This window comes from Dermacentor silvarum, chromosome 8 (assembly GCF_013339745.2).
Source record: "Dermacentor silvarum isolate Dsil-2018 chromosome 8, BIME_Dsil_1.4, whole genome shotgun sequence".
Taxonomy (NCBI): domain Eukaryota; kingdom Metazoa; phylum Arthropoda; class Arachnida; order Ixodida; family Ixodidae; genus Dermacentor; species Dermacentor silvarum.
This window is the reverse complement of record NC_051161.1, coordinates 4086036-4112055: the sequence shown is the minus strand read 5'-3', so window position 1 is coordinate 4112055 and position 26020 is coordinate 4086036. Positions and strand designations below refer to the sequence as shown.

General features: G+C 50.0%; 1 protein-coding gene across 5 annotated transcripts in view; it reads right to left on the bottom strand.

Annotated features, from left to right (window-relative positions):
- The window catches only part of LOC119460525 (activating signal cointegrator 1 complex subunit 3), a 418279-nt gene that overhangs the window by 201434 nt on the left and 190825 nt on the right, over positions 1–26020 (bottom strand). For all 5 annotated transcript variants that reach the window (XM_049655120.1, XM_049655118.1, XM_049655119.1 and 2 more), the window contains 3 exons: positions 22557–22676; positions 6605–6859; positions 1420–1596 (listed from right to left, as the gene is read on the bottom strand). In XM_049655120.1, the coding sequence (XP_049511077.1) occupies positions 1420–1596; positions 6605–6859; positions 22557–22676 (552 nt within the window). The remainder of the gene's footprint in view (positions 1–1419; positions 1597–6604; positions 6860–22556; positions 22677–26020) is intronic.

Genomic DNA, 26020 nt, shown 5'->3' with positions numbered 1-26020 from the left:
CGCAAGCATGTCGCCCAGTGTCCGATTAAACCGCTCAGTCAGACCGTTCGTCTGAGGGTGGTAGACAGTACACGTCCGATGTACAATATTGCACTGGTGGAGAAGTGCTTGAATTACATCGTAGAGAAATACGCAGCCACGGTCACTGAGGAGTTCACGAGGAGGACTGTGTCGCAGCACAAAACGATTGAGGATGAAGGAGGCGACGTCCTGTGCTGTCGCCGTGGGAAGAGCAGCGGTTTCGGCGTATCGTGTAAGGTGGTCGACAGCAACGATAGCCCATCGGTTTCCCGCTGTGGTCAAAGGTAAAGGTCCATATAGGTCAATTCCAACACGGTCGAATGGGCCGTCTGGGCACGGAAGGGGCTGTAATGAACCTGCGGCAGGATGCGGTGGTTTTTTTCGTCGCTGACATTCGTGGCAGCCACGAATGAACCTGCGGACAAAGCGAAACATTCCGCGCCAGTAGTATCTTTTGCGTAAACGTTCATACATCTTGAAGACACCGCCGTGAGCACACTGCGGGTCGGAGTGAAAGGACGCTCAGATTGTAGAGCGCAGCGTTCGGGGGATCACTAGGAGCCACTTCCTACCATCTGGTGTAGACTGCTTATAACATAAGTCACCGGAGTAGCAAATATCCGCCCTATAACCAAAACAATGATTTTCAAGGCCTGCACATATGCAAAACATGTAGAGCAGCTGCAGGTATCCAAGAATCTAAGCATGCGACCGGGAGTTTCGCATCTGTTTAAATTTACGAACGTTTAATGTCCAAGTATCTGTGCCGCTGTCTTCACATGAAGCAAAGTAATAATAATAATAATAATAATAATAATAATAATAATAACTTTAAAAAATTGACAAACGACGACCTAAACTGCAGGTGCAGTACACTCTCATCCGATTTCTTGGTCTGATCGGCATATGCGTGGTGTCGAAAATATGGCAACCACGGGCCAAGTTGCCGTCAATTGAGTGTTGCCTGTGCCGTCACTTTCGTTACCAAGGTGGTTGCTCCGCTTTCCATGAGCCGTAGAGCCACCGCAACGCGTTTTGTTGATTCGGCACCAAACCACAACTCTGGTCGCCGACGAGGTGCACTGGTCAGGACAAGCCGGTTGGCCTGTCGGGTGGCATGGGTTAAGGGAAGCGCGCCCTTCATATTTTTGTACCTGTAGACGATTCCACAGAGATTGAACCGACAGTAACATCGCATCGCGCTGCCACCGTCCTTTTTTGGGGGGGGTTGTTTGCGTCTCATGATCCTTCTCAGCATCGCCCTTGTTGCTCTCCTCTTCCAAAGGCGGGTGCACCTCGTTCAGAAGGGCGCTCGCTTCTCAACGAGGTGCACCCCCGTCGCAAGTGGTCTAACATCCCAATACAACTCAAACTATAATAAAACACAGAGGAGCACACCTGCACAATGTAGGCCTGGTCAGAGACCAGGGAGAAGGTCTCGACAGGGCAGCGAGAGATGTAGTTCTGCAACAGGATGTTCACTTTCCCATATGCGTTTTCACTGCCCCCTGCGACATTCACTCTGCAGCCACCATCCATGAGGAAGTCAAGCTCCTGCAGCTCATCCTCTCGCACCTGAAAGAGACACAAAAGTGACCTGGAGAAGTGCTAAAATAAACCAGTGTGGGAAACATCTCTTTTGCAGTTGTTTCAATCCTAATGACAGACGTCGTCAACGAAGTAAAATTTAGAGGGAAAACAATTTTTTATGTAATCATACAAAGCCTGCTTTTTAGTAGAGTTCTCACACAAAAATTATATTATGATTTGCTACAGCTATGTGCAATTAGGAGTTACCCTCTTATCAAGCCTTCCATGTTCGTTCTCAACTCGTACTTCGCATGGCTATGCCTTACTTGCCTGACCACCACGTCTTTGAGTGGGGCAAGTGTTGCTTGCTTTCAGTCAGTCCTAATGCACACAATCTCGCATCTTCTATTATGAGCCCCTTATTCAGAAGAATTATTGCCAAGTACACTGGCGTTGAGGGCCCTAAAGTGCTAGTTACTGTATTTACCGTATAAACACAAGTAAGGGCCACTCCCGTGTATGATTTTCTTGAAGAACATAACAAAAAAACAAAAAAACAAAAAAAAACATCCTCGTAAGGGCCGCACCCACCTTTACACGACCCACAGCACAAATGACCTTCAAATCACGTGCCTTAAGTAATCGAATCATCCGATTTTTCGAATTAATGAGGGTAAAATAACCAGGTATTACTGTATTCGGTACTCGCACACCTCTACTGATTATCAATGATTCTCTTATATGAACACATTAGCGACAAACTTTCAGTAACAGCATGTGGCCCACCACCAGCGGGCTGGTGGTGAACTTTTGTCACACCCTTACTGCCTAAACTGTTAGGCCTAATTAGCGCTGCTTCATTGGGTGTATGCAACCAAAAATACAGTATGGTGCTAAGTCTATTCACATCTATTTGCAGCGGTCGCACAGCACTTGACATACTGCGAAAATGTGTTGCCAACAAAAGCAAGGGTATGGGTGTCAACGTGAATGCCACCAACTTTGTTCAAAACTGACTTCTTTGCAACATAAATCTTCCTGCTGAAGTCTCAAAAATATGTTACAATGCTATCTCCCTTGGGAGTGGCAGTGCTGCAGGAATGTCTGAAATACAAACCTGAAAAATCACGCATGCAAAACTGGAAACCTGCCGTATGCAAAAGATCGAAGGTACAGCTGTGTACAGAACTAACAAACGTACCTAAGGCAACTGCGATTAAGTTAAAGCATGTCTCCTGGTTTCTGTTGTTGCTGTGTTGCCATGGCCTGCCACTCCCGATGTCATCCATGGATGCACATCAGTCTCTCCATGTAGCTTCCAGCAACCCATCGCAAAGCTAGCTTTGGATTTATACAACAGGCGCGAAAATGTCACATGTCTAGTGGGCAGACACATTCACACAGAGAGTGTGGGGAGAACAGACAACGTTCTGTAGAAAGCAGAAGCCATTACTTGACCAGAAAACACCCAACAGCCAGACTGTCGGACAACAACCAGAGCAGACAATGCGTGCGAACAAGTAACACAGGCGCTGGGAGTTGGCTGCAGCACGGTTCCAATCTGTCTTCAACAATAACGAGTTGTGTATTCAGTCACATCACTTCTGTGCCCTAGTGCCCATACACCCTCTACAGCACGTACAAGATGTTTTACGTACCTCACTGCGGCTGCATCTCAGCTTTTTCCACATTTTTTCCACAATTTTTTCCACATGCTCTGCAAGAGTACCCGGGAAGTCTATTTCACAGTATTTTCTTGCTCATGTGTTTGTTTTCTCCTTTGCTAGCAGTACTGGAGCATTCACTGCCACAGTACAACTCATCGAAAAACCGTAGTTATATATGCACCAATTTCAATGCGCAGAGTCCTCAATTTGGTTAATTATTAATTACCGAAACCTGGTTGTCACAACCAACACTCGTTATACATGGGGTCATTACAAGTGAATTCGACTGTACAAGATATGCAGCAGATGGTTAAATTCACAGGCACTCATGTTTGTGCTATATAGGGTATTTGATTTTATACAACTTTTTTTTTTTCAGTATTATTTCGGCTTTTTTTTTTCAGTATTATTAAATAAGTTCAATATTGTATTCGTAAGCTAGTATTCAGTATTCACAAACCTTGTTTACGACTGATTGGCATTACAGTAGAACCCCACTGATACGTTTTTCACGGGCCGTAAAAAAAAGACGTAAGAGCCAGGAAACGCCAGAGCCGAGAAACAGAAAAAATTGAGAAATGGGAGTGGTGTTGAACTGCACATAATATTATTTTATTTCTTACGTGTGAAAAAAAGTCGTAGTTTTGCCCGAAAGCCGAAGCATTGATTGCGATAGCAAATTAGTAGACAGCTATACAAAGTAAGGATAGTAGTTTTATCGTCCGTATAAACTTGTAAACATTCACTAATTAAACTATATTAACAAGCATCGTGTCTGCGCCCACAGGCAAACATTAACACATCACGCTTGACGAGCGCGGACACGCGCTGTCAAACGGTGGCTTGAGAAAGCGCCGCTGCAGAAGAGACCGAAGTGACCTTCGTGCTGTTGTCTATCACTTCAACGCAAACTGAGCGCCGAGAACACAGAGTACGCACAAAGCTACGTGCCGCCGACGCACCTACACTGCCTAGACTGTGGCTCAATGCAGATCCCTTTCAAGATACGGCCCATGGCGCCACCACGCAGTACACAGTTGATGCCAGAGTAGATGCCACAGTATAAAACGCTGCCCGCTATCCCTCCCCCCTCGCTCCCTTGCCAGTGCCTCGGGCGCAACGGAAGAAGACACGCTTCCTCCCTGCTTTTCTTTCTTGCACGTGCGAAATTTAGATGCGGCAGTCGGCTCCCTTGCACGTTTTCACTCACGCATCAAGGATACGGCACGCGGCGATGGTTTTATCGCCCTTGGACTTTATACGGAACATCTATGATCCCAACCCAATTTTAGGGCCACAACGCGTCGTAGACACCATATTTAGATAGCAAATACGGATCTCAAGGGCCATACTTTTGCTGGCGGAAACTGACAATACGTCAGAGATGTCGCCCCCGGCACTTTGGGCGGCTAATGCCATCGTCAAGCCACGAAGCCAAGCGACATGAAAAGTAAAAATGGCCGCTCGGGCCAGCGCGGAGTGGCAATTCGCAACATATGATGCGGAAACGGTCCCAAAGTTGCGACGCAACAGCCAATGCATTATAAATGCATTGACTGCATTGGCTGCAAGCAATACCAATGCATTGGGTTCTATGGGAGCTGTGCTGGGACCGGCCGAAAACAACGTAACAGCCGGGAAAACACAGCACCCAGGAACGCAACAGCAGGGTTCTATTGTACATGCGAAATCTGCAAGTGGGATACAATGTAGAAGGGGGGGGGAGGAGGTTTAATCTGGACTATGTGTGACTACAGTGCAGTCCACTTATATCGATATCATGACATACGAAAAATCCCATCGTTATAACCGATCATCACTATATCTGGACTGCCGTAAAAAAGAAAAAAAAAAGGAAGAAAATACTGCCGAATATAATTTGTAGTTCCGAAACCAAATTTGCCACTTGCGATAAGCTATTAAGATATCAACGTTGCACGAATCAGGCTGTGAAGAATATAATGTTTATTTATACCTCTAAATAGTGCCTCAATCATTCGGCGCACTAAATTAGATATCTGCTCTTGCTTTTGCAGAAGTTTCAGATTCACAACGCCGTGTGCATCGCGTCGAGCTACTGCGCGAACACTGGCGGCTATTATTTAGCATGCATTAAATCAATGAGCGACTCGATCGACGACATTACAATTTGGTTAAACATCGGGGTCTGTGTCAAAGATCTCTAGCTGCACTCGGAAACTTCTCCATCGAAGCACCACCTATTTCACTGTTGGTAGTGACGTGCTCCCACAGTTCGGTAATGTCATCGGCTTGCACCGTGTTGGTTTCGCCCACGGGGGTTTCGTCCTGGCGCACAAAGCCCGCTTTATCCGTGGATCGGCACGGCCACTGCTTCTTGCCTTCATGATCGTGGCGCTCCCGGTTTTCATAGTCGTCGATATCGACTGCGCGAGCTCGTACTTATTTGAGTCTCGCAAAATTTGCAGTTTCGTCTTGAGAGGCGCAGCTTTGCGCCTTGTCGGCACACCTCCCACTGTGCTTCCGCGGCGCATTTGCACACTCCCTGAGAGAGACAGCTTGCTATGGTGTTCGGCTGCTGAGCACGAGGTCGCGGGATCGAATCCCGGCCACGGCGGCCGCATTTTGATAGGGGCGAAATGCGAAAAAACCTGTGTACTTAGAGTTAGGTGCACGTTAAAGAACCCCAGTACTGCGTGCCTATGGCGTGCCTACGGCGTGCCCCTACTACAGTGTGTCTCATAATCAGATCGTGGTTTTGGCACGTAAAACCCCATAATTTATTTTTTTTAGAGACAGCTTTTTTTTTTCTTCCGCTCCCTTCCTCTCCTATGAACGCTCACACGACCGCCGGCGACGAGAAGCAGCTGGCGCCATCTTGTACACTCTGCGCCAACTTGTGATGCTCTCCTTGGCTTTCGCAATCGGCGCACGAGCGGGATGCGCCGCGCGGTAATGGCAGCAGATACGAACTTGCGTAGGCAAACTTTTCGCCCTGTATCGGTTAACGGCAACTCAGGATCGCCAAATTTCACGATTATTCTGCATGAAAAACGCCGCCCAGAAGCAAAATTTCAATCGTAATATCCGATATGTGGTGAACAGCCCTAACGCATAAGTTGATACAGTTAAGTCGACTCATCGTTATAACCGATATATCATTGGTATCGTTATAAGTGGACTGCACTGTATATGGCTTCAACAAATCCAAATAGCACATCACCATTTCATGCATCTGCTCCCCCTGGAATGCACCTGCTGCAGCCATTAACTGAACCCTGCACTCAGAATTTTGTAGCCACTGAGACACTGTGTTGTGTGTAGCCCCAATGCTGTTGTCTATCTTCTCCGGACCAGACAAACAAGAGAGGTATGAAGTGCAATAACATTTGTCAGGAATCGCGCACCTGCAGCTGGTCAAACTCCTGCGCCTTGGAGACAGCAGCCAGGACGTCGGCCTCAGTGAGCGTGCGGCGTTCCATGAGCTCGTTGAAGCGCTCCATGGTGGCATGCTTAATGTAGAAGTGGCTAGCTGTGCGACCCAGGTTGGTCGAGTCCAGACTCTCCGAGCGTGGCTCAAAGCGAATCATGCGTGCCTTGTCCAGCTCCTTGGCAGCATGGATAACCAGCTCCCGCCGATAGTTGTACAACGTTGGATCATCCTGCACAACAGAGCGGCACAAACACACGGCAGTTTCGCTTACTCATTCCAGACATGTGGACTTACCATAAACATCATGCCAATATTTGCTTTTCCTTGCAGCAAAAATGTGCTTTTAGCAGATACCCGGCCCTCACATGACCATTATCTTAGCATATGCATGAAATAGTGAATCAATTTTTATTACTTTTTGTGGGGAAAGGACACAATATTTTTTTTAAATATTTTTTTACGTGTACTCCGAGCCTTGTGGACTCAGTAGAAGTGCATACCGCAGTGAAGAAGACGAGCTGAGGGAGCTGGAAGAAAAAAGAACAAAAACAAAGAAAAAGAAGCGCTACGTGGCGAACGTGCGGAGGAGCTCGAGCGGCGAAGCCACGGTGGCAGCAGATCGGGTGCGACGCTCGGGAAAAAGAGCTCGGGCCGTGGTTCCTGCTGCGGCCGAGTGACCAAGGGCGCCTACCCGGGCCAGATGCGGAGGCCTGTTCCGGGACCAAAGACGAGGCCTGCTGAGCGGCTCCTGCCAGGGCGCAGTTGCTGAGGGCTGTTCCTGGTCGAGGCCTACCGAGGTGCTGTCCGCGTGGGCCGACCCTGGGTCGCGGTCCTCGTGAGTTGCGGCCGGACAACGCAGTGTTGTCCTCAACATAGCCAGGCGCCGCACATGGTAGCACAGCCGTGTGCCGGCGACGGTTCCAGCAGCAGCAACCGTGCCACCTCTGCCTTGGCTCGCCTCGGCGACCGTACCACGGCAACGACAAGCGAGTCGATCGTCATGACCGAAACCGTGAGATGGTTTTTCGGAACTCTTGACGCGCCGAACGGTGGTGTAGGACTGAGCGTCGCGTACATGAGTGTGCGCGTGAAACTCCTCTGTGACATTGTTTTGTTTCCTTTTCATTTCCTTGCCTATCGCGTGTTTGAAAGAAAAACATTTCTTTTTGCCTACTAGCATTTCTCGCGCGTTTTTCTCGTCTTAAAACACACAAACAAGTGACGAACGTCCTTAATCATCACAATTTCTGGCGTCCGCGAACAGGACGAAGCTCTCTTTCTATCTTAGAGCGTGCGTACATCAGTGTGCGCGTGAAACTCCTCTGTGACATTGTTTTGTTTTCTTTTCATTTCCTTTCCTTGCCTATCGCGTGTTTGAAAGAAAAACATTTCTTTTTGCCTACTAGCGTTTCTCGCGCGTTTTTCTCGTCTTAAAACACACAAACAAGTGACGAACGTCCTTAATTATCCCACTTTTCAATGTTGTTCAACGAAACTGTACAATTAGGAAAATGGAAATGGTTAATTGGAATGCTTGTCCTTGGCACATACAGTTTGACGCTCATTACTACGGACCATATTATTTCAGCAAAAAAGGTATGTTATAACCAAAGTCCGTTTTGATTCGAAAATGCGACCATGGTATGTTGTGAAATGGCAGAACTTCACATATACCACTGCCAAATAGTAAACGAAGTTGCAAAAGCGATGAAACACTGAAATTAAAATAAACAACAGATAAAAGGCCTTACGCAGTAATCGTACAATCAAGTGGCACAGCACCTTGCTGTTCAGAGTTTTCCAGAAGCTCGTAATAGAGCAATGGCAGTTTCCTCGCACTAGGGAATACATACACTAGCACAACTGCAAGATTAACAGAAAACAAACGACAGGGAGTCAGCTGGCAAGCGTATCGCAGTGCCAACTGCCTCGCCTGAGCACATCGCTGCCACCGGTGATAAAAACATCAACTACAGTTTTTCACACAAAACAGTGGTCGGCACAATAAATTGCCTTTTTTATTGAACACAGGCGTTAGGGCCAACCGTTGGATCAGTTCAAGGAACCGCGAGCACGAGCGGCGTAGTCCGAGGGATGCGCTGGAGAGACTCACCCACTAGACAGCGCTTGTAAGGATGCCCCACTGCATTGTCCCTCTTCTTCACTACAATTACCCCGGGTACGAAAAAGGGAGCCGTCCGACGACCTAACAGTTCGTCACTATTAGTGGATCATAGTACGGTTTGAGACGCTCGATGTTGACAATGTCGCGTCCGCGACGGCGCATGTCCGAAGATGGTTCAACGGGCTCAATCACATAGTTGACGGGAGACGCACCCTCGACGATGCGATAGGGACCTTCATACTTGGGCATTAACTTGGAAGACAGACCAGGTGCAGTGGAAGGAACTGAGAGCCACACAAGCGCTCCAGGAAGAAAGGTGGGCGCAGAGGTGGTGTCACCGCGAGTGTTCTTCTGACGCTCTTGGTCAGTGGAGGTAAAGGCCCGGGCGAGGTCGCGGCACTCTTCGGCATGTCTCGCCGTATCAGAAATGGGCGCACATTGTGGGAATCCTCGGGTCCCATAACCGCCGCACGGGCAGCGAACGTCGCGTCAAGCGCATGCGTGCCAGGGAGAGTTGGGAGAGGGGAAACTTTCCTTCCGCGGGCGGCGCGCGGGAATCGCAAGCGCTATCAGCGCCACCGGGTGGGTCACGTGAGATCCCGCTGATATCGCCCGGGTCTCTTGGGTCTCCAGCAAGCGGCGACGGCGGAAGTCTCCGCCGTCGCTCCCGTATTCCCGCACGTGGTTAGTCAACCGCGTTCTTGCCGCGGCAAACGCCGCGGCCCCCCCCGTATTCCCCAGTTGGTAAGTCGGAAGCCCTTCTTTACCTAGTGTATTATTCTCTTCGAGGGAACCCTCAGCGATGTCAACTATAACTAGCTGGCCTGCTCGAAGTGTTAGTTGCAGTCGTAATAAATGCTTTCCGAGTGTACACGTGGTTGTCGTCTTTTGTTTCCTCGAGCTTGTACCGGATCGCGGTTGATGCGCAGGCATGCGCCAACCGCGGGGCTCGGTGTGTCAAGGCAGAGGGCCGTTGGCATCCCCCCATATCCCGACATTTTGGCGTTCCCAACGTGGGGCAAGCTCTTGGAAAACGGGACGACGATCTGTCCGGACCAGCGTTAGGCCTCAGCCGAAGGCGTGATAGCTAGCTAGGTTGGGCATGTGCTTTCTTGAGTGCGAGTTAACGCTGCGCCAGTGTCGCCGAACTCAGGTAGACGCTAAGATTTGCAGCAAGTTTTCTCCTAAGAGTACGCCCGAAGCGAGTGAGTGCAGCAGCCGACGCGGTGGTCGATTTTCCCTGTACATATGTAAATAGCCTCCTTTCTGTATCTTTGGCTCTGGGAGCTGGGCGCCGGAAACGCTGGCTAGGACGTCAGCGGGGTGCAATCCCAGGAGTCTGCTCGGAAGCTGCGTGTTGAGCAGCGAGCGGGGACCACTAAGCTAGGCCTGCATCTCCTCGCGGCAGCTCATTGGAACCCTTTATGTGCCTTTTGTGGCATTGGTATCCGTCATAGACGCGATTAGGCCTAAGGCTCTGCGGAGCTGCCGGTCGCATGTTCGAAGACGACCATACCGTGACATTTAGCAGGTGCAACCGGATTCGCTAGTTCTACTATACTCGCCGAGCGGAGAAACCTCGTTCGAATTAGAAAGCTTATTTTGTTCAGATGAACTCAATATTTTGCGGGCGAATAACCGAAATCTCGGGGGACCAGAGAGCGCTTTGTTCATACGAGCATCGCACACTTTCGCGCTGTATCGGACCGGAAAAATTCGGTCCAAGCGAATAACTTCATTCAAACGAACTGGATTGTTTTTTTTTTTTCTCGTTACCGCATAAAGCTATGCGGTAGACGGGTGGTTCAGCATCGTGTCAGACGGCCAACGCTGCGGCGGCCTCTACTGCCTTAATTCTAAGTGTTTGTGGAGTGCATTTGAGCGACTTTGCAGAACGAGTGAAGCCGCCTCGACTTGGTATTGCGGCCATGGTCCACGCCCCGGCCTGCTGTCTCGGCCCCTCCCTGTTCGCGGCTCGATGCAGCAGCACATGGCAGCCACGAGGAGGGAGGCCTACCATCATACTCCCACGAGGGTGCGTCGGTGCGAGGTTCATCGTGCCGGCGCGCGCGCCGCTTCGAGAAAGTCCTGACCCGCTGTTCCCGGGTGGACATTGCGGCGCGTATCTTGAGGGCAAGCTATCTTCAGCCCCCGTCATCGTCAACCACTGTGAGGGCTGCCACATGTGGGCGGCCGCCACACAGGACAACGTGGATTCGGACATTTCCTGCCGGAGTTTACCATCGCATCTGCCCGGATACTTTGTCAATGCCGTCGTTCCAGCGATTTCTCCGCCGTAGGGCAATATTTAAGGGTTGGGGGATGTGGGAATCCTCGGGTCCCATAACCGCCGCACGGGCAGCGAACGTCGCGTCAAGCGCATGCGTGCCAGGGAGAGTTGGGAGAGGGGAAACTTTCCTTCCGCGGGCGGCGCGCGGGAATCGCAAGCGCTATCAGCGCCACCGGGTGGGTCACGTGAGATCCCGCTGATATCGCCCGGGTCTCTTTGGTCTCCAGCAAGCGGCGACGGCGGAAGTCTCCGCCGTCGCTCCCGTATTCCCGCACGTGGTTAGTCAACCGCGTTCTTGCCGCGGCAAACGCCGCGGCCTCCCCCGTATTCCCCAGTTGGTAAGTCGGAAGCCCTTCTTTACCTAGTGTATTATTCTCTTCGAGGGAACCCTCAGCGATGTCAACTATAGCTAGCTGGCCTCCTCGAAGTGTTAGTTGCAGTCGTAATAAATGCTTTCCGAGTGTACACGTGGTTGTCGTCTTTTGTTTCCTCGAGCTTGTACCGGATCGCGGTTGATGCGCACGCATGCGCCAACCGCGGGGCTCGGTGTGTCAAGGCAGAGGGCCGTTGGCATCCCCCCCATATCCCGACAACATTCAGATGCATTGGGCCGGTATGGTAGCATTGTGTTGATGGTGTGCGATGGGTGCCGGCCGTACAATAAGAAATATGGCGAAAAACCAGTAGTGCTCTGCATAGCGGTATTGTACGCGTAGGTGACGAAGGGCAGAATGGCGTCCCAGTTCGTGTGGTCGGAGGAGACGTACATTGAGAGCATGTCACCGAGCGTACGGTTGAATCGTTCCGTGAGTCCATTGGTTTGATGATGGTACGCCGTCGTTGTGCGATGAACAACGTGGCACTCTTTGAGAAGAGCTTTGACTACTTCGGAGAGGAAGACCAGTCCGTGATCACTGAGCAGCTCCTGAGGTGGCCCATGACGTAGGATGAATCGACGAAGCAGGAAAGAGGCAACGTCGCGCGCTGTAGCTGCTGGAAGTGCCGCAGTTTCAGCGTATCGCGTAAGGTGGTCAACCGCCCCAATGGCCCAGCGGTTTCCAGCCGAAGTCATGGGAAGGGGCCCATACAAATCTATACCGACGTGCCCAAAGGGCCGGGTGGGGCAAGGTAAAAGTTGCAGCCCAGCTGGCGAGAGGCGGGGTGAAGATTTCCGGAGCTGGCAATCGGGACAAGAGCGTACGAACTTTTGAACGTAGCTGTACATCCCTCGCCAGTAGTACCGCTGTTGAAGGCGCTGGTAAGTCTTGAAAACGCCAGCATAGGCAGACTGGGGATCGGCGTGGAAAGCTGCACATATTTTGTAACGCAGCCTGCGAGGCACTACTAACAACCACTGGCGACCATCGGAGCTGTAATTGCGCCGGTGAAGCAGGTCGTCGCGAATGGCGAAATGGTGAGTTTGACGGTGCAACGCGTGGGTTGTTGACGTGGTCGATGGATCAGAGAGCCAGCCTATAATCGACGCAATCCAGGGGTCCTTGCGCTGCCTGGAAGCGATGGAGCGAAGATCGATGGAAGACACAGTCACCCGAGATATATTGATGTCAGCCAAGGGAGAGCGCTAGAGGGCATCGGCGTCCGAGTGGTGTCGTCCGCTGCGGTAGAGTACGCGGATGTCGTAGTCTTGCAGGCGAAGTGCCCAACGTGCAAGACGCCAGCCAACACAGTGCGTGGTGGTCCGTGATGATATGAAATGGGCGACCATACAAATATGGCCGGAACTTAGTAAGAGCCCAGATGATCGTGGGACATTCTTTTTCAGTCACGATGTAATTATTCTCGGCTTTCGTAAGCGTTCGGCTGGCATAAGCAACGACATACTCAGGGAACCCTTGCTTGCGTTGCCCGAGGACAGCGCCAAGGCCAACACCGCTGGAATCTGTGTGTACCTCTGTAGGGGCTGTCGGGTCGTAGTGGCGCAAAACTGGGGGGGAAGTTAGCAAACAACGAAGACTCGTGATAACGCCTCGTCGCACTCTGATGACCACGAGGTGAGGAGCCCGTTGCTCCCTAGGAGCTTCGTCAGGGGCGATACGATGGCGGCGAAATTCCGAATGAAGCGTCGGAAGTAGGAGCACAGACCAATGAAACTGTGCAATTCTTTGATGGACGTTGGCTTGGGAAACTCGGCAACGGCGCGAAGTTTGTCGGGGTCGGGGACAATTCCGTCCTTGGATACCACATAGCCAAGTATCGTGAGTTGCTGCGCAGCAAATCGTCACTTCTTTATGTTTAATTGTAGGCCGGCGTTCGATAAACACGTCAAAACACGCCGGAGGCGTTCGAGGTGCGTGGTTAAGTCAGGCGCGAAAACGACAATGTCGTCAAGATAACACAAACATGTGTGCCACTTTAAGCCTTGCAGAACTGTGTCCATCATGTGCCCGAATGTCGCGGGCGCATTACAGAGTCCAGAAGGCATGACGTTGAACTCGTACAAGCCGTCGGGCGTGATAAAGGCTGTTTTCGGCTGATCGACTTCTTCCATAGGCACTTGCCAATACCCAGAGCGCAAATCCAGAGATGAAAAGAACTCGGCTCCTTGCAGGCAGTCAATTGCGTCGTCTATGCGTGGCAGAGGATAAGACGTCCTTGCGAGTGATCTTGTTAAGCCGGCGATAATCGACGCAAAACCTGACGGAGCCGTCCTTCTTTGCAACAAGGACGACAGGCGAAGCCCATGGACTTTTTAAGGGTCGAATTACTTCGCGCCGAAGCATGTCGTCGATTTGCTCGTTAATCACACGACGTTCGCTGGCAGAAACGCGATACGGGCGTTCTCGCAATGGTGGGTGAGAGCCAGTGTCGACGTGATGCGTGACAGTTGAAGTCCGACCCAGGAAAGCTTGCCCCACGTCGAAAGACGAACGAAATTCGTCCAAGAGGGACAGCAGCTGGGAATGCTGGGCCGCTGTAAGGGTTCCAGCGATGGAGGAACCAAATACATCTCTGGGCAATGCGTCTGATGTAGAAACAGCACTGAGCGTACGGTAGGTTGCGCAATTCGGGTAGTCGGACACGTCGATAACTTGCACGTCGTCGATGGCTTCCACGGTACCAACACATTCTCCTCGGAGCAGCATGACAGGGTATGGGCACGGGTTGCAAGCGAAAATTGCGCAAGTGCCCTTGGTGATGTCCACGGTCGCAAAAGGTAACAACAGGCCCTTCCTTGCGAGGAAACAGCCAGATGGCGAAAGTAATGCAATGGCGTCCGAGAGGCCACTGCAGTGCATGGACACGATCATTGAGGCGTTGAGAGCAAGGTTCAGTGTCGGCTTCGACGATCAGTTTCCTGGAAAGCGACGGAGTGTCAGTGGGCGTCAAATCTAGCAGCGGCGATAGTTCTATTTCGGCCCGTGGCATTGTGGCGCGAGAGAAAATCCCAGCCGAGGATGACATCGTGAGAGCAGGAGGAAAGGATGAAGAATTCTATGGCGTAAACAACGCCCTGAATTTCTACACGAGCAGTGCAAGACGACAAGGGTCGAATATGCTGAGCACTGGCTGTGCGAAGGGATAGTCCGGACAGGGGCGTCGTAACTTTCCGAAGTAAGCGGCAAAGTGTAGCGTCCATAACACATACGGCTGCTCCCGGGTCCACGAGTGTGGACGCACGTACACCATCGACAAACACGTCTATCACATTGGATGGGCTGCAATGAGGACTTGTGCACGTCGACGTTGTCGCAGCCCTTGCCTCTTGGACTGCGACTGTTAGTTTTCCTCATCCCGAGGGGCGGCACGAGGCTGCATCGGCGATAACGAGCGCCGGCATGGAGATGAGGAACGGCGGGTGTTCGGCGGCGGACGGTATGTCGGTGACACACCGGATGGTGGGTCGTAATATGGACGGGGCGAATGGTTCGTCATGGATGATTCGACGCTGGGCGGCTGCACACGATTACAGAAACGGGCCACGTGACCGACGTAGCCACAGGCAAAGCATATAGGCCGGTAGTCAGAGGTAGGCCACCGGTTCGCTGTAGCTGGTCCCGTCCACATCGTGGCACGCCCTGGATGGAGCGGCTGGTGATAGGACTGTATAACGGGCTGCACTGGTGGCTGAGCCACGACGTCGGCATAACTGAGGGGCACGGGAGCAGAGAGTGGGTGGCGCCTTGCGACGATTTCAGCGTAGCTGAGTGGTGCTAGTGCCGGGGCCTGTTGGGGTGGTGCCACGACCTTAGTGGCACAGGCGCAGGAACATGGAGGCGTTGGTCAGGGAAAGACCTCGGCGATTTCTTGCTGGATGGCGCGGCGGAGCAGAGGCACGAGAGGCGAAGCGGGCTGTGGCACATGTGGCGGCTGAGCAAATGGTACCAAGGAGAGTTCGCGGGCGACTTCCTCCAGAATGAATGCCTTCATTTCCGCAAGCAGTGTGGTCTGGTCGAAGGTGGTAGCCAGACCAGCGATGTGTTCGTCGCGTGATGAAGACCGACGAGTCAACGAGCGCTGCCTGCGTAGCTCCTCGTAACTTTGGCATAACGTAACGATCTCTGTGACGGATTGCGGATTCTTAGCGAGCAGCATGTTGAAAGTGGCGTCCTCGATTCCTTTCATGACGTTTCTGATTCTGTCCGATTCCGACATCGTCGCGTCCATGCGCCTACACAAGTCCAGGATATCTTCGATGTGGCTAGTGAAGGAATCTCCCGGCTGTTGGGCTCGTTCGCGCAAGCGAGCTTCTGCTTGCACCTTGCGCGCAGCAGGACGACCAAACACAGCTACTAATGAGATCCTGAACGCGGACCATGTCGGAACGTCCGTCTCGTGTTTGTTGTACCAGAGGCTTGCCACGCCGGCGAGGTAAAAGAGCACGTTGCTGAGCTTCGCGGCAGCATCCCATTTATTGATGACGCTGACTCGCTCGTACGTGGACAGCCAGTCCTCCACGTCGGTGTCGTCGGTGCCACTGAAAACAGGAGGATCCTTGTGGCAAGGTAGACACACGACGGAGGGTGCAGGAGGCGTTTGCTGGGACGTCGGCTGAGATGCGTCCTGAGACATGGTTGAAGAGAGGGTACGGGATCGGAGCTCCGGGTTGTGTTCGAGCGTAGCACTCTCCACCACTTGTAAAGACGTTTATTGAACACCGGCGTTAGGGCCAACTGTTGGATCAGTTCAAGGAACCGCGAGCGCGAGCGGCGTAGTCCGAGCACTGGCTGGAGAGACGCTGGAGACACACCCACTAGACAGCACTTGTAAGGATGCCCCCACTGCATCGTCCCTCTTCTTCACTACACCTTAATTATATCTTTCGCTGCAAGTGATGACCACTGTACAACTTGTAGTACAAACAAGAGCTGCAGCACAAGGCAAGTCAACTCGGAACCGATGGTTGGCTGCTGCAGCACCGCCTGCGAGATGGCTCGACCACATCCCATGCTTTGCACTCTAGTTGCTGTGAATAGCAGCCTATTGTCTTTTTTGTGCGAATCAATAAATAAAGCGTTATCAAAACGATGCATTTTGTGATCGGAGGTGGTTGTTCTTGAAGTGTTGTGCGCTAAGCTTTGAAGTTAAACTGGTTAGGCCTAGGGGCACTTTCGGCACTTAATCGTCACTGAGCCAACAGCGGAGGGCGATGGTGAGGCACTTGCTTTGTCAACCTGAAAACTGTCAGTTGGGTGTTGCACGGCATACCGTTGCGGGAAGCTTGCCACTACTGTGTTCATTCCTTAAGAAAAAGTCTTCTTTCACACATTGCGCGAGTGGCTGGAAATAGCTGCGTGCAGTGCACTGCTGCACAGACGCTTCACTGCAGCAGAGTAGAATGTATTTACACCATCTCGACGAAATTTGCAGAAAACGTTCCTTCATCGTAACCGACAGTCTGTTGAAGCCGAATCCATTAAATGTGGAATTCATTGCAATGATAATATAGGGAGATAAAACTAGGTGAGAAAACTCATCTGTTACATCCGAAAGCATGTTCTATACAGATCCATGATAACAGCCGTGGACTGCATAGAAGCGTCAAAAAAATGGCCATTCACTCTACAAGAGGGCTTTAGCAGATTTTAAGCTATGTTTTCTAGAGACTATTGTAAGAAAGAAATAGCGTATTGCTTCGAAAATGCAAATGATCAGTACAGTGTAGACCACTTATAATGTAAGTCGCCAGAGTCGTGAATATCCGCACTATAAGTGGTACCGCACTATAGCCAAAACAACTATTTTTATTGTGATAATGGACACTCCAGATGCCTTTCTACTGTCGCTGTCACCATGCTGTAGGTTCCGTATTGGCTTACTAAATAAACATAACGAGCACGGTGTCACGCGCGCACAAGCAAACATGAACACATCTCGCTCGTTGACCGCGGAAACGAACTGTCAAAACGCTCGAGTGATGAAGCGCAGCGAGCGAATTGACCTTTGTGCTATCATGCCTCTCGCTTCAGCGCAACCTATAGCAGTGAAAACATGGCGCGTGGCGGACTTTCCCCGTCACAGATTGCTTTCAAGATGGGACCAAATCGATCGTATCGCCGAAGTGGATCGTCGCAGATTACGTCCTCCTTCGGTCCACTGAAACCGTTCCGCATTGCTTTGCTGGCAAAAATCCTCTCCTCCTGTTTGCGTCAGTCCCGAACCCAAGTTTATGATTCTCCGAACGCCAGTGATGCGGCACAATTTCCATCCGTCTCCGCTGTGGGGATGCGCGATTCTCACGCGTCCCATGATGTTGTTTTTCCCGCATGTCTCCTGTAGTCCGGCTTCTCTGCGTGGCTAAGCCCGGCGGTGGTTGCGGCGCGTTGCGAGAGATGGCGCTAGTGTCGCGATGCTGCATAGTGTCGCGATGCTGGCGCCACCGAACGGCGGGGTCACTTGGGGGAAAAAGGTCGGAGGCGCTCTCTCTTTGGCTGGGGATCGGCGACCAACACGCACGAACGCTTCGCGCGTGCGCCGGCCCGCTTCGCGCGACCGTCGCGCGAGGCTTAGAGCGGGACACCGGTATGGACGAACACGGATCGTTCGAGCGCGCCACCATTCGCGTGACTGTACACGTGAACGACTAGGCGATGGTGTCATAGCATGGGGCGAACGTATTCGCTCGCTATCGGGTCGCGGTGAGTCGGACTTTCTTGATTTGTCGCGCGCCCGTGTGAATGTTCAATTGGTTGTAATTCGGCTAGTATGTATTAGTGTATGAAAGGTGCAATAAATGCCCTTTTGATTGTTTGCACTACTATGTGTCGTTCCTTTGTCCCAAGAGCACATGTGAGACCCCACATCTGGCTGCCCAACGTGGATCTCTTGGGGCATCGGACGATAATTTTAACAGCTTTGCTCGGTTCGAAATGTTTCAACCGAAGCGTAGTCCTAGCGTGGATTTTGATCGCTAGTGTCGGCGGTGTGCTTTCTTGAGCGAGGCGACGGTTGCTGTAGCGTGTTTAAACTTTTCGACATGCTAAGCCTTTTCGCGAGTGTTTTGAAGTACACTCGTCGGTACGAGAGCCACGTGGTCTGCATCCTGGGAGAGCGAGGCCTAGCGCCCGCGGAGCATTGGCAAGCCTGAAGCGAGTGAGTACGGAAGCCTCGTGGGTGGTCCGAATTTCTTATGTAAATAGCTTCTTCTATATCTTTGACTTCGGAAGTCGAGGCTCAGGAAGCCGGGTGGCCGCGGGCCACGGGTGCCGCTACGGGCTGACTGGTATTGCGGCCTGGCACCGGGCGCTCCGACACCGTCTGGGACGGTGGGCGCCGTCAACTCGGATGCTGTGTGCACCGAGCGGAGTAGGACCACCTCACAGAGCTAACGTCTCCTCGCGGCTGCCTGTTCTTGTGCCCATTTTGGGTGTTGTTTCTTTTTTTTTTGGATGCCGGTTGTCAAAGTAGCGACGCATTAGGCCTAAGGCTTAACAAAGCCGCCTGTCGCACGTTGAGGGACACAACCTGGGGGACCGTGGTGTTGAGATGTCGCACCTTTCTTCCCTCATTAGTTCGCCTCGCACGAATTAAAATTACTCGTTCGACTAAAAAAAAAAACAAGCTTTGTTCACGTGAACTTAGCATCTGAAATGCCACCCGAAATTTTTGCTAGCCGAATTGAACATCGTACCACGTGGGCGATGCGTATGCCGAATTCCTCTCCCTTGCACTACTTTAGTGTTTGTCGAGTGCGTTGAGTGTACGCAGCGTGAGCGGAGTCACCCCTGGTTTGCTGTCACCTGCACATTGTCAGCGCTGCTGCCCCGGACTACAATCGAGCTACCCCAGGCTTTGGAGATGCCTGTGGTCAATTCGGCGCAGCGACTTCGGCGGCCGCCAATGTCCGGCTCGCAACCCTCGGCGGCTGGGAAAAGAGCCGGCAGTCACCAACGGCTACTGCGGCTCTCGTCAGCAGGGCGCGAGCGACGCTTGCTCGTGCAGACTTCTGCGTCGCCGTTTCCGGAGTCCTGGGCTGGAGTCGTGCCATCGAATCTGCAGACATGGTGCTGTGACCAATGGACGCCAGCGGTGAACCCCAGAGTCAATATCGGCTCGCACGTTGCGGATAACGCGTGGACATTTACTCGGCGGCGCCACTGTCGCATGTACTAACTTTTGTTCGCGACGCGCGCGTTGATAGGCCTTGTGACATGTTTCGCCGGCGTATGTGTAGTGATTTAAGGTTGGGGGGATGTGGGGATGCGCGATTCTCACGCGTCCCATGATGTTGTTTTTCCCGCATGTCTCCTGTAGTCCGGCTTCTCTGCGTGGCTAAGCCCGGCGGTGGTTGCGGCGCGTTGCGAGAGATGGCGCTAGTGTCGCGATGCTGCGTAGTGTCGCGATGCTGGTGCCACCGAACGGCGGGGTCACTTGGGGGAAAAAGGTCGGAGGCGCTCTCTCTTTGGCTGGGGATCGGCGACCAACACGCACGAACGCTTCGCGCGTGCGCCGGCCCGCTTCGCGCGACCGTCGCGCGAGGCTTAGAGCGGGACACCGGTATGGACGAACACGGATCGTTCGAGCGCGCCACCGTTCGCGTGACTGTACACGTGAACGACTAGGCGATGGTGTCATAGCATGGGGCGAACGTATTCGCTCGCTATCGGGTCGCGGTGAGTCAGACTTCCTTGATTTGTCGCGCGCCCGTGTGAATGTTCAATTGGTTGTAATTCGGCTAGTATGTATTAGTGTATGAAAGGTGCAATAAACGCCCTTTTGATTGTTTGCACTACTATGTGTCGTTCCTTTGTCCCAAGAGCACATGTGAGACCCCACACCGCACACATGATCACTTTCCTTTTAAATGCTGCATCATGATGAACTCGGTACTTCATGCTGATAGAGCAGATGCAGAGAATGTGAAGATAGACAGTAGACTATTGCGTAAGCACATGTACAGCAGCACATGGAGGAAGCTACGGTAGCTAGGCTTGAGAGTAGCTAGGCTCGACACGCGTGCGAAGCGGCTATTTTGAAATGCCGACCGCTATATGGTAGCGCAGATTTAGGGTCGTACTCGATTCTAATGCACATGCAATTTTTGGACCTGTTTTATTGGAAAAAAATGCGTGTTAGATTCCAGTATATATGGTATTTGTGGCTTGAGGGGAGCGTTTGCCATCTAGGTTGACTGCCGAACTTCCAGGCAGCCGCACTGTAACCGGTATTTCGTGACCCGCAAATACACTGTAAGCGAAACGCGTATACATAGAGTGCTATGGGAAAATTAACAGGAGTCTGAAAAGACCGTATTATATCCGGTTCTGCACTATAAGCGGTTACGTTTTAAGTGGTCTATACTGTAATTCATTATGCTGGATGTCAAGTCACTCAGTGTGTTCCAGCAAACTGCATCTCTATTAATTTGTTTTATTCTTATACCTGATGTATTTTTTCAAGGCACAGATTCTACATTTACAGACACAATAAAAACAAGTTAACAAGTAAAAAACAAACTTCCTACTCTGCTACTGGCCATGTTTAGTGATGCTGATGAACCATAAATGCAGTAAAACCTATTTTTTAACAGATGCAAGTCAACAGACTGTGCAGAAGAGGCATGGATCTACACGGTGCATCATAGTGCCAGTGTAGATCACAATCAATTCAGTCTGCAATATCCCTAGGCATCTACTCACATTATTCTTAAGAGGAAGCTTTACCTTGAGCGGCTCCTACCTAAATACATGGTAAAGGAGAAATCGTTTGGCTCACCATCAACTGCACTGAATTCGATGAGGTTTGTTGCATTTCAGAGAAAAAGTTAAAATTTACTGACCGTAGGAAAGCAATTTTTTCTTTAAGGCATGAAATTTGAGAGAAAAATGATTGAAAATCACAAAATACAAAACCTCAATCACTAAGTTTTCAACTCTGTAACTCAGTAATAAATAACACTATCAATTCTGCAACCTGCACCCGTAAGATATCTAAAGTGGACAATATTCATGCATTATACACCGCTCTCAAATACTCCTCTAACATGCGAGTATGACTTTTGCAAAATCCTCATAAGCATTTTAACAATGACACACAAGCTGTAAACTCGTTTATCAAATTTGTCTGCTTGAGATGCTCTAACAGATACAGAACTACAATATCTGTTTTTGAAGCAGAGTTACAAAACTTACTGCCTGATATTGGCAGTCACAATTAAATAGTTCGATAAAAGTGGTTTGTCATGCTAGAAAGACCGTAGAAAGAAAAAAATGGTCACAAATTTGAGAAAATGGCACTTTTGCCGTGTGTTCCAGTGTAAATGGCATATTGTTCTGGTCTATCCAGAATAGCAATCACAGTTTGTTAGACAGCAGGACACATACCTTAATAGAGGAAACGTAATGAAAGCATTTTTTACATACACAAGAAAAAAGATTTAAAAAGTTGAGTCCCTGATCCACCTACTGTCTTTGTACACATTGACATAAATGCACGCCTGTATTTAGAGGGCAATTGATATGTTGGACACACCGCTTCCACTGCTCTGCCAAGTACTTGTGACATTTTCCAACACTTACATAAATTAATGCTGTATGCGGGCATTAGTGGACCTTCAGTGGACCTCCTTCAGCTTCATGGTGGCAGATTTGATTTATGCCGCACAGTGACCTCAAGTTATCGTCCTTTGATCATACACCAATAGTTGCCAACATTTCCAATTTCAGCCAAATAAATTCCACTCATTCAGTCAATGAAGACAGATTATTACAACTGGGTTTTAATAGTTTAACAAAGTGCATTAGCACAACACTCACGGCAGTCCTGTGCTTCATTTACCTGATACATCCAGCTCCTTTAATTCACGGTCTCCGCAAGTTGTTGCCCCACGTGTGTGACAGCACACACGGGGCAACAACTTGCGGAGACCGTGAATGAAAACTCAGACAGAGGCCCAAAGAAGTAATCAACCAGAGAAAATTACATTCCTAACTATTTCGCTTTCTTTGGATGTAAAAAGCTCACTACCCCTTCCCTCCTTATCGAGCTAACTTTCTTAAGCCACAAGTTGCGAACATAGAAGGAAGGTAAAGAAGAAAAAGCTCGACAACATACCATCAATGCAGTGCACTTGAGTCCATAGACCAGAGGATTTCTTCGCATGCGCACGAAGAGGTAAGTATAGCTGAGCCACTCGACAGCTTCACTGACACTTGAAACTGTGCCTAGTGAGACCTGGAAAGAAACCGCTTTTGTTTTATTACGGACTCATTTCTTTGACTATCTGAGTCTGCAAGTCATTTCCATGGGATTGCAGCTTTTTCTGTACAATTGTGGTATACAGTCGACTTCCGCTGATTCGGTCCTAACAAGTCGGACGAAACTGATAGAATTTCATCATAGAAGTCAGACACGTGCGTGCTGAATGGTCAAGCTTTAATTATCTGGTGAAGGCTAATTTCAGGATCGAAATGATAAAAGTTTAGGCGCATAGAAATGCATGGGTGCCGGACGACACCTTCGGTTAGGATCAAATTAACAGAACAAATCTAATTCATCATCATCATCATCAGCCTATATTTATGTCCACTGCAGGACGAAGGCTTCTCCCTGCGATCTCCAATTACCCCTGTCTTGCGCTAGCGTATTCCAACTTGCGCCTGCGAATTTCCTAACCTCATCATCCCACCTGACTTTCTGCCGTCCTCGACTGCGCTTCCCTTCTCTTGGTATCCATTCTGTAACCCTAATGGTCCATCGGTTATCCATCCAACGCATTACATGGGCTGCCCAGCTCCATTTCTTCCGCTTAATGTCAACTAGAATATCGTCTACCCTCGTTTGTTCTCTGATCCACACCGCTCTCTTCCTGTCTCTTAATGTTACTCCTAGGATTTTTCGTTCCATCGCTCTTTGTGCGGTCCTTAACTTGTTCTCGAGCTTCTTTGTTAACCTCCAAGTTTCTGCCCCATATGTTAGCACCGGTAGTATGCAATGATTGTACACTTTTCTTTTCAACGACAGTGGTAAGCTCCCAGTCAGGATTTGGCAATGCCTGCCGTATGCACTCCAACCCAATTTTATTCTTCTGTAAATTTCTTTCTCATGATCAGGGTCCCCTGTGAGTAATTGACCTAGATAAACATATTCCTTTACAGACTCTAGAGGCTGACTGGCGATCCTGAATTCTTGTTCCCTTGCCAGGCTATTGAACGTTATCTTTGTCTTCTGCATATTCACCTTCAACCCAATTCTTGCACTTTCTCGATGAAGGTCCTCAATCATTTGTTGTAATTCCTCTCCATTGTTGCTCAATAGGACAATGTCATCTGCAAACCGAAGGTTGCTGAGATATTCGCCGTCGATCCTCACTCCTAATCCTTCCCAGTCTAAGAGCTTGAATACTTCTTCTAAGCATGCAGTGAATAGCATTGGAGAGATTGTGTCTCCTTGCCTGACCCCTTTCTTGATAGGTATCTTTCTACTTTTCTTGTGGAGAACCAAGGTAGCTGTGGAATCCTTGTAGATATTTGCTAAGATATTCATGTATGCCTCCTCTACTCCTTGATTACGCAATGCCTCTATGACTGCTGGTATCTCTACTGAATCGAATGCCTTTTCATAATCTATGAAAGCCATATAGAGAGGTTGATTGTACTCCGCAGATTTCTCGATTACCTGATTGATGACATGGATATGGTCCATCGTAGAATATCCCTTCCTGAAACCAGCCTGTTCTCTTGGTTGACTGAAGTCAAGTGTTGTCCTGATTCTATTGGAAATTATCTTGGTGAATATTTTATACAATACTGAAAGCAAGCTAATGGGTCTGTAATTCTTCAATTCTTTAACGTCTCCCTTCTTATGGATAAGTATAATGTTGGCGTTCTTCCAGCTCTCTGGTACACTTGAAGTTGTGAGGCATTGCGTATAAAGGGCCGCAAGCTTTTCAAGCATGATATCTCCTCCATCTTTGATTAAATCTACTGTTATTCCATCTTCTCCAGGCGCTTTTCCCCTGGTCATGTCTTTCAAGGCCCTTCTAACTTCATCGCTAGTTATAGAAGGAGCTTCTGTATCCGGTTCATCACTATTTCGAATGAAAGTAGCTTGGCTAATTACCCGAATGAAAGTAGCTTGGCTACAAGTCTAATTACCCAGTATCAAACAAGCAGAAGTCTATTGTACCGCTGTTCCAGCACAATTTTGCCTCCAGAATGACAAGAAAGGTGCTAGAATAAAGCAAGGTGTTAAAGGGCCCCTCACCAGGCCACATAGCAAATTTTGGTTATATGCTGAAAGTTGTTACCTGCCCTTCAGGGAGCGTCCTACCATAAGAATTTTTCAAATTGGTTCATTATTAGCCAAGGTAGAAATATTTCAGTGCTGCGAACCCATGATTTCAGGAGGCGAGCACCACCGTCAAGAGAGACATTGTTGCCACTTGCCCAGTCTAGCCTCCACAAGCGAAATTCCTTCCCTGTGTTCTCACATGCAGCAGCCGGAGGATCGAGTGATCCATACGTCAGGGACAACGCCTCACTTTTTCTTTCTCGCTTTTATGCTGCGCGGCGTACTTTCGGTGACAGCCTCGAGCGCGAGCTGTTGCGTTTGTCTTGTTACGCGCTGTGCACGAGAATACCCGACTAGCGGTATAAGTCAGTGCTGCACAAACACTTGGGCAGACGCAAGCATCACAGAGCATGACTGCGTGCTGAAGCACGGTAGAAAATCACATAGTTTCATTGTCAGCGTGCGCGACAGCACGCCATGGGAACAAGCAGACAAAACGGAAGTACATCTCTCTTGTTGCGGTGCGAAGTAAAACAAAAACACAGACATGCAGTGCATGTGTTTTATTATTTCTCTAAACTTTAATTCGTCTATTGAAACAACAGATCAAAAAAATAACTGATGTTGCCTTGAATAATTTTCGAAGTCACATGTCACTACGAGCGACGGCAACACTGCGATTTACGTAGGCGCACTTGTGCGATATTGGGGGCGAGGACTTATGGAGTCGCTATCTGTCGAAAGCACCTCGCTTGCGTAGTACGAGGGATAACGTGGTGCACACCTCATAGGTTTGGCTGTCGGCGCTTTATAAAAACACCACGCGGGAGCCCTCCTGGCCATTTTTGTACGTACTCTCCAAACGAGGGAAATTTCTTACTGTCAAAATAATAATCTTGGGCAAACAGGAAGCGCAGAATAGTTTACAGGCGCTATGTCTTTACCAAATACGTACACGCAGTCGCCGTGATGGAGTCCCCGAACCAGCTTCGTGCGTGAAAGGTAGGCAATCGCTGAGAACAGACTATGTGAAATATGTTCTTATAGTGTGCTGTCTGTATAACCAAATGGAGTTCAATGCAGCGATCGCACGGTTCGCAGCGACTGACTGCATGCATGTCCCAAAACGATGTTTCACTTTCGCTGCGAGCACGTTTTCGCACCGTGCCGTGAGCTTTAGGCCGCAGCATATGTATGAACGTTTGACAGTACACAAGTAACCATTGTTGCGTGGACGCTATGAGAGCTGTTCAAAAATAATGTCGTTATAACTTGTTACTTGTGAT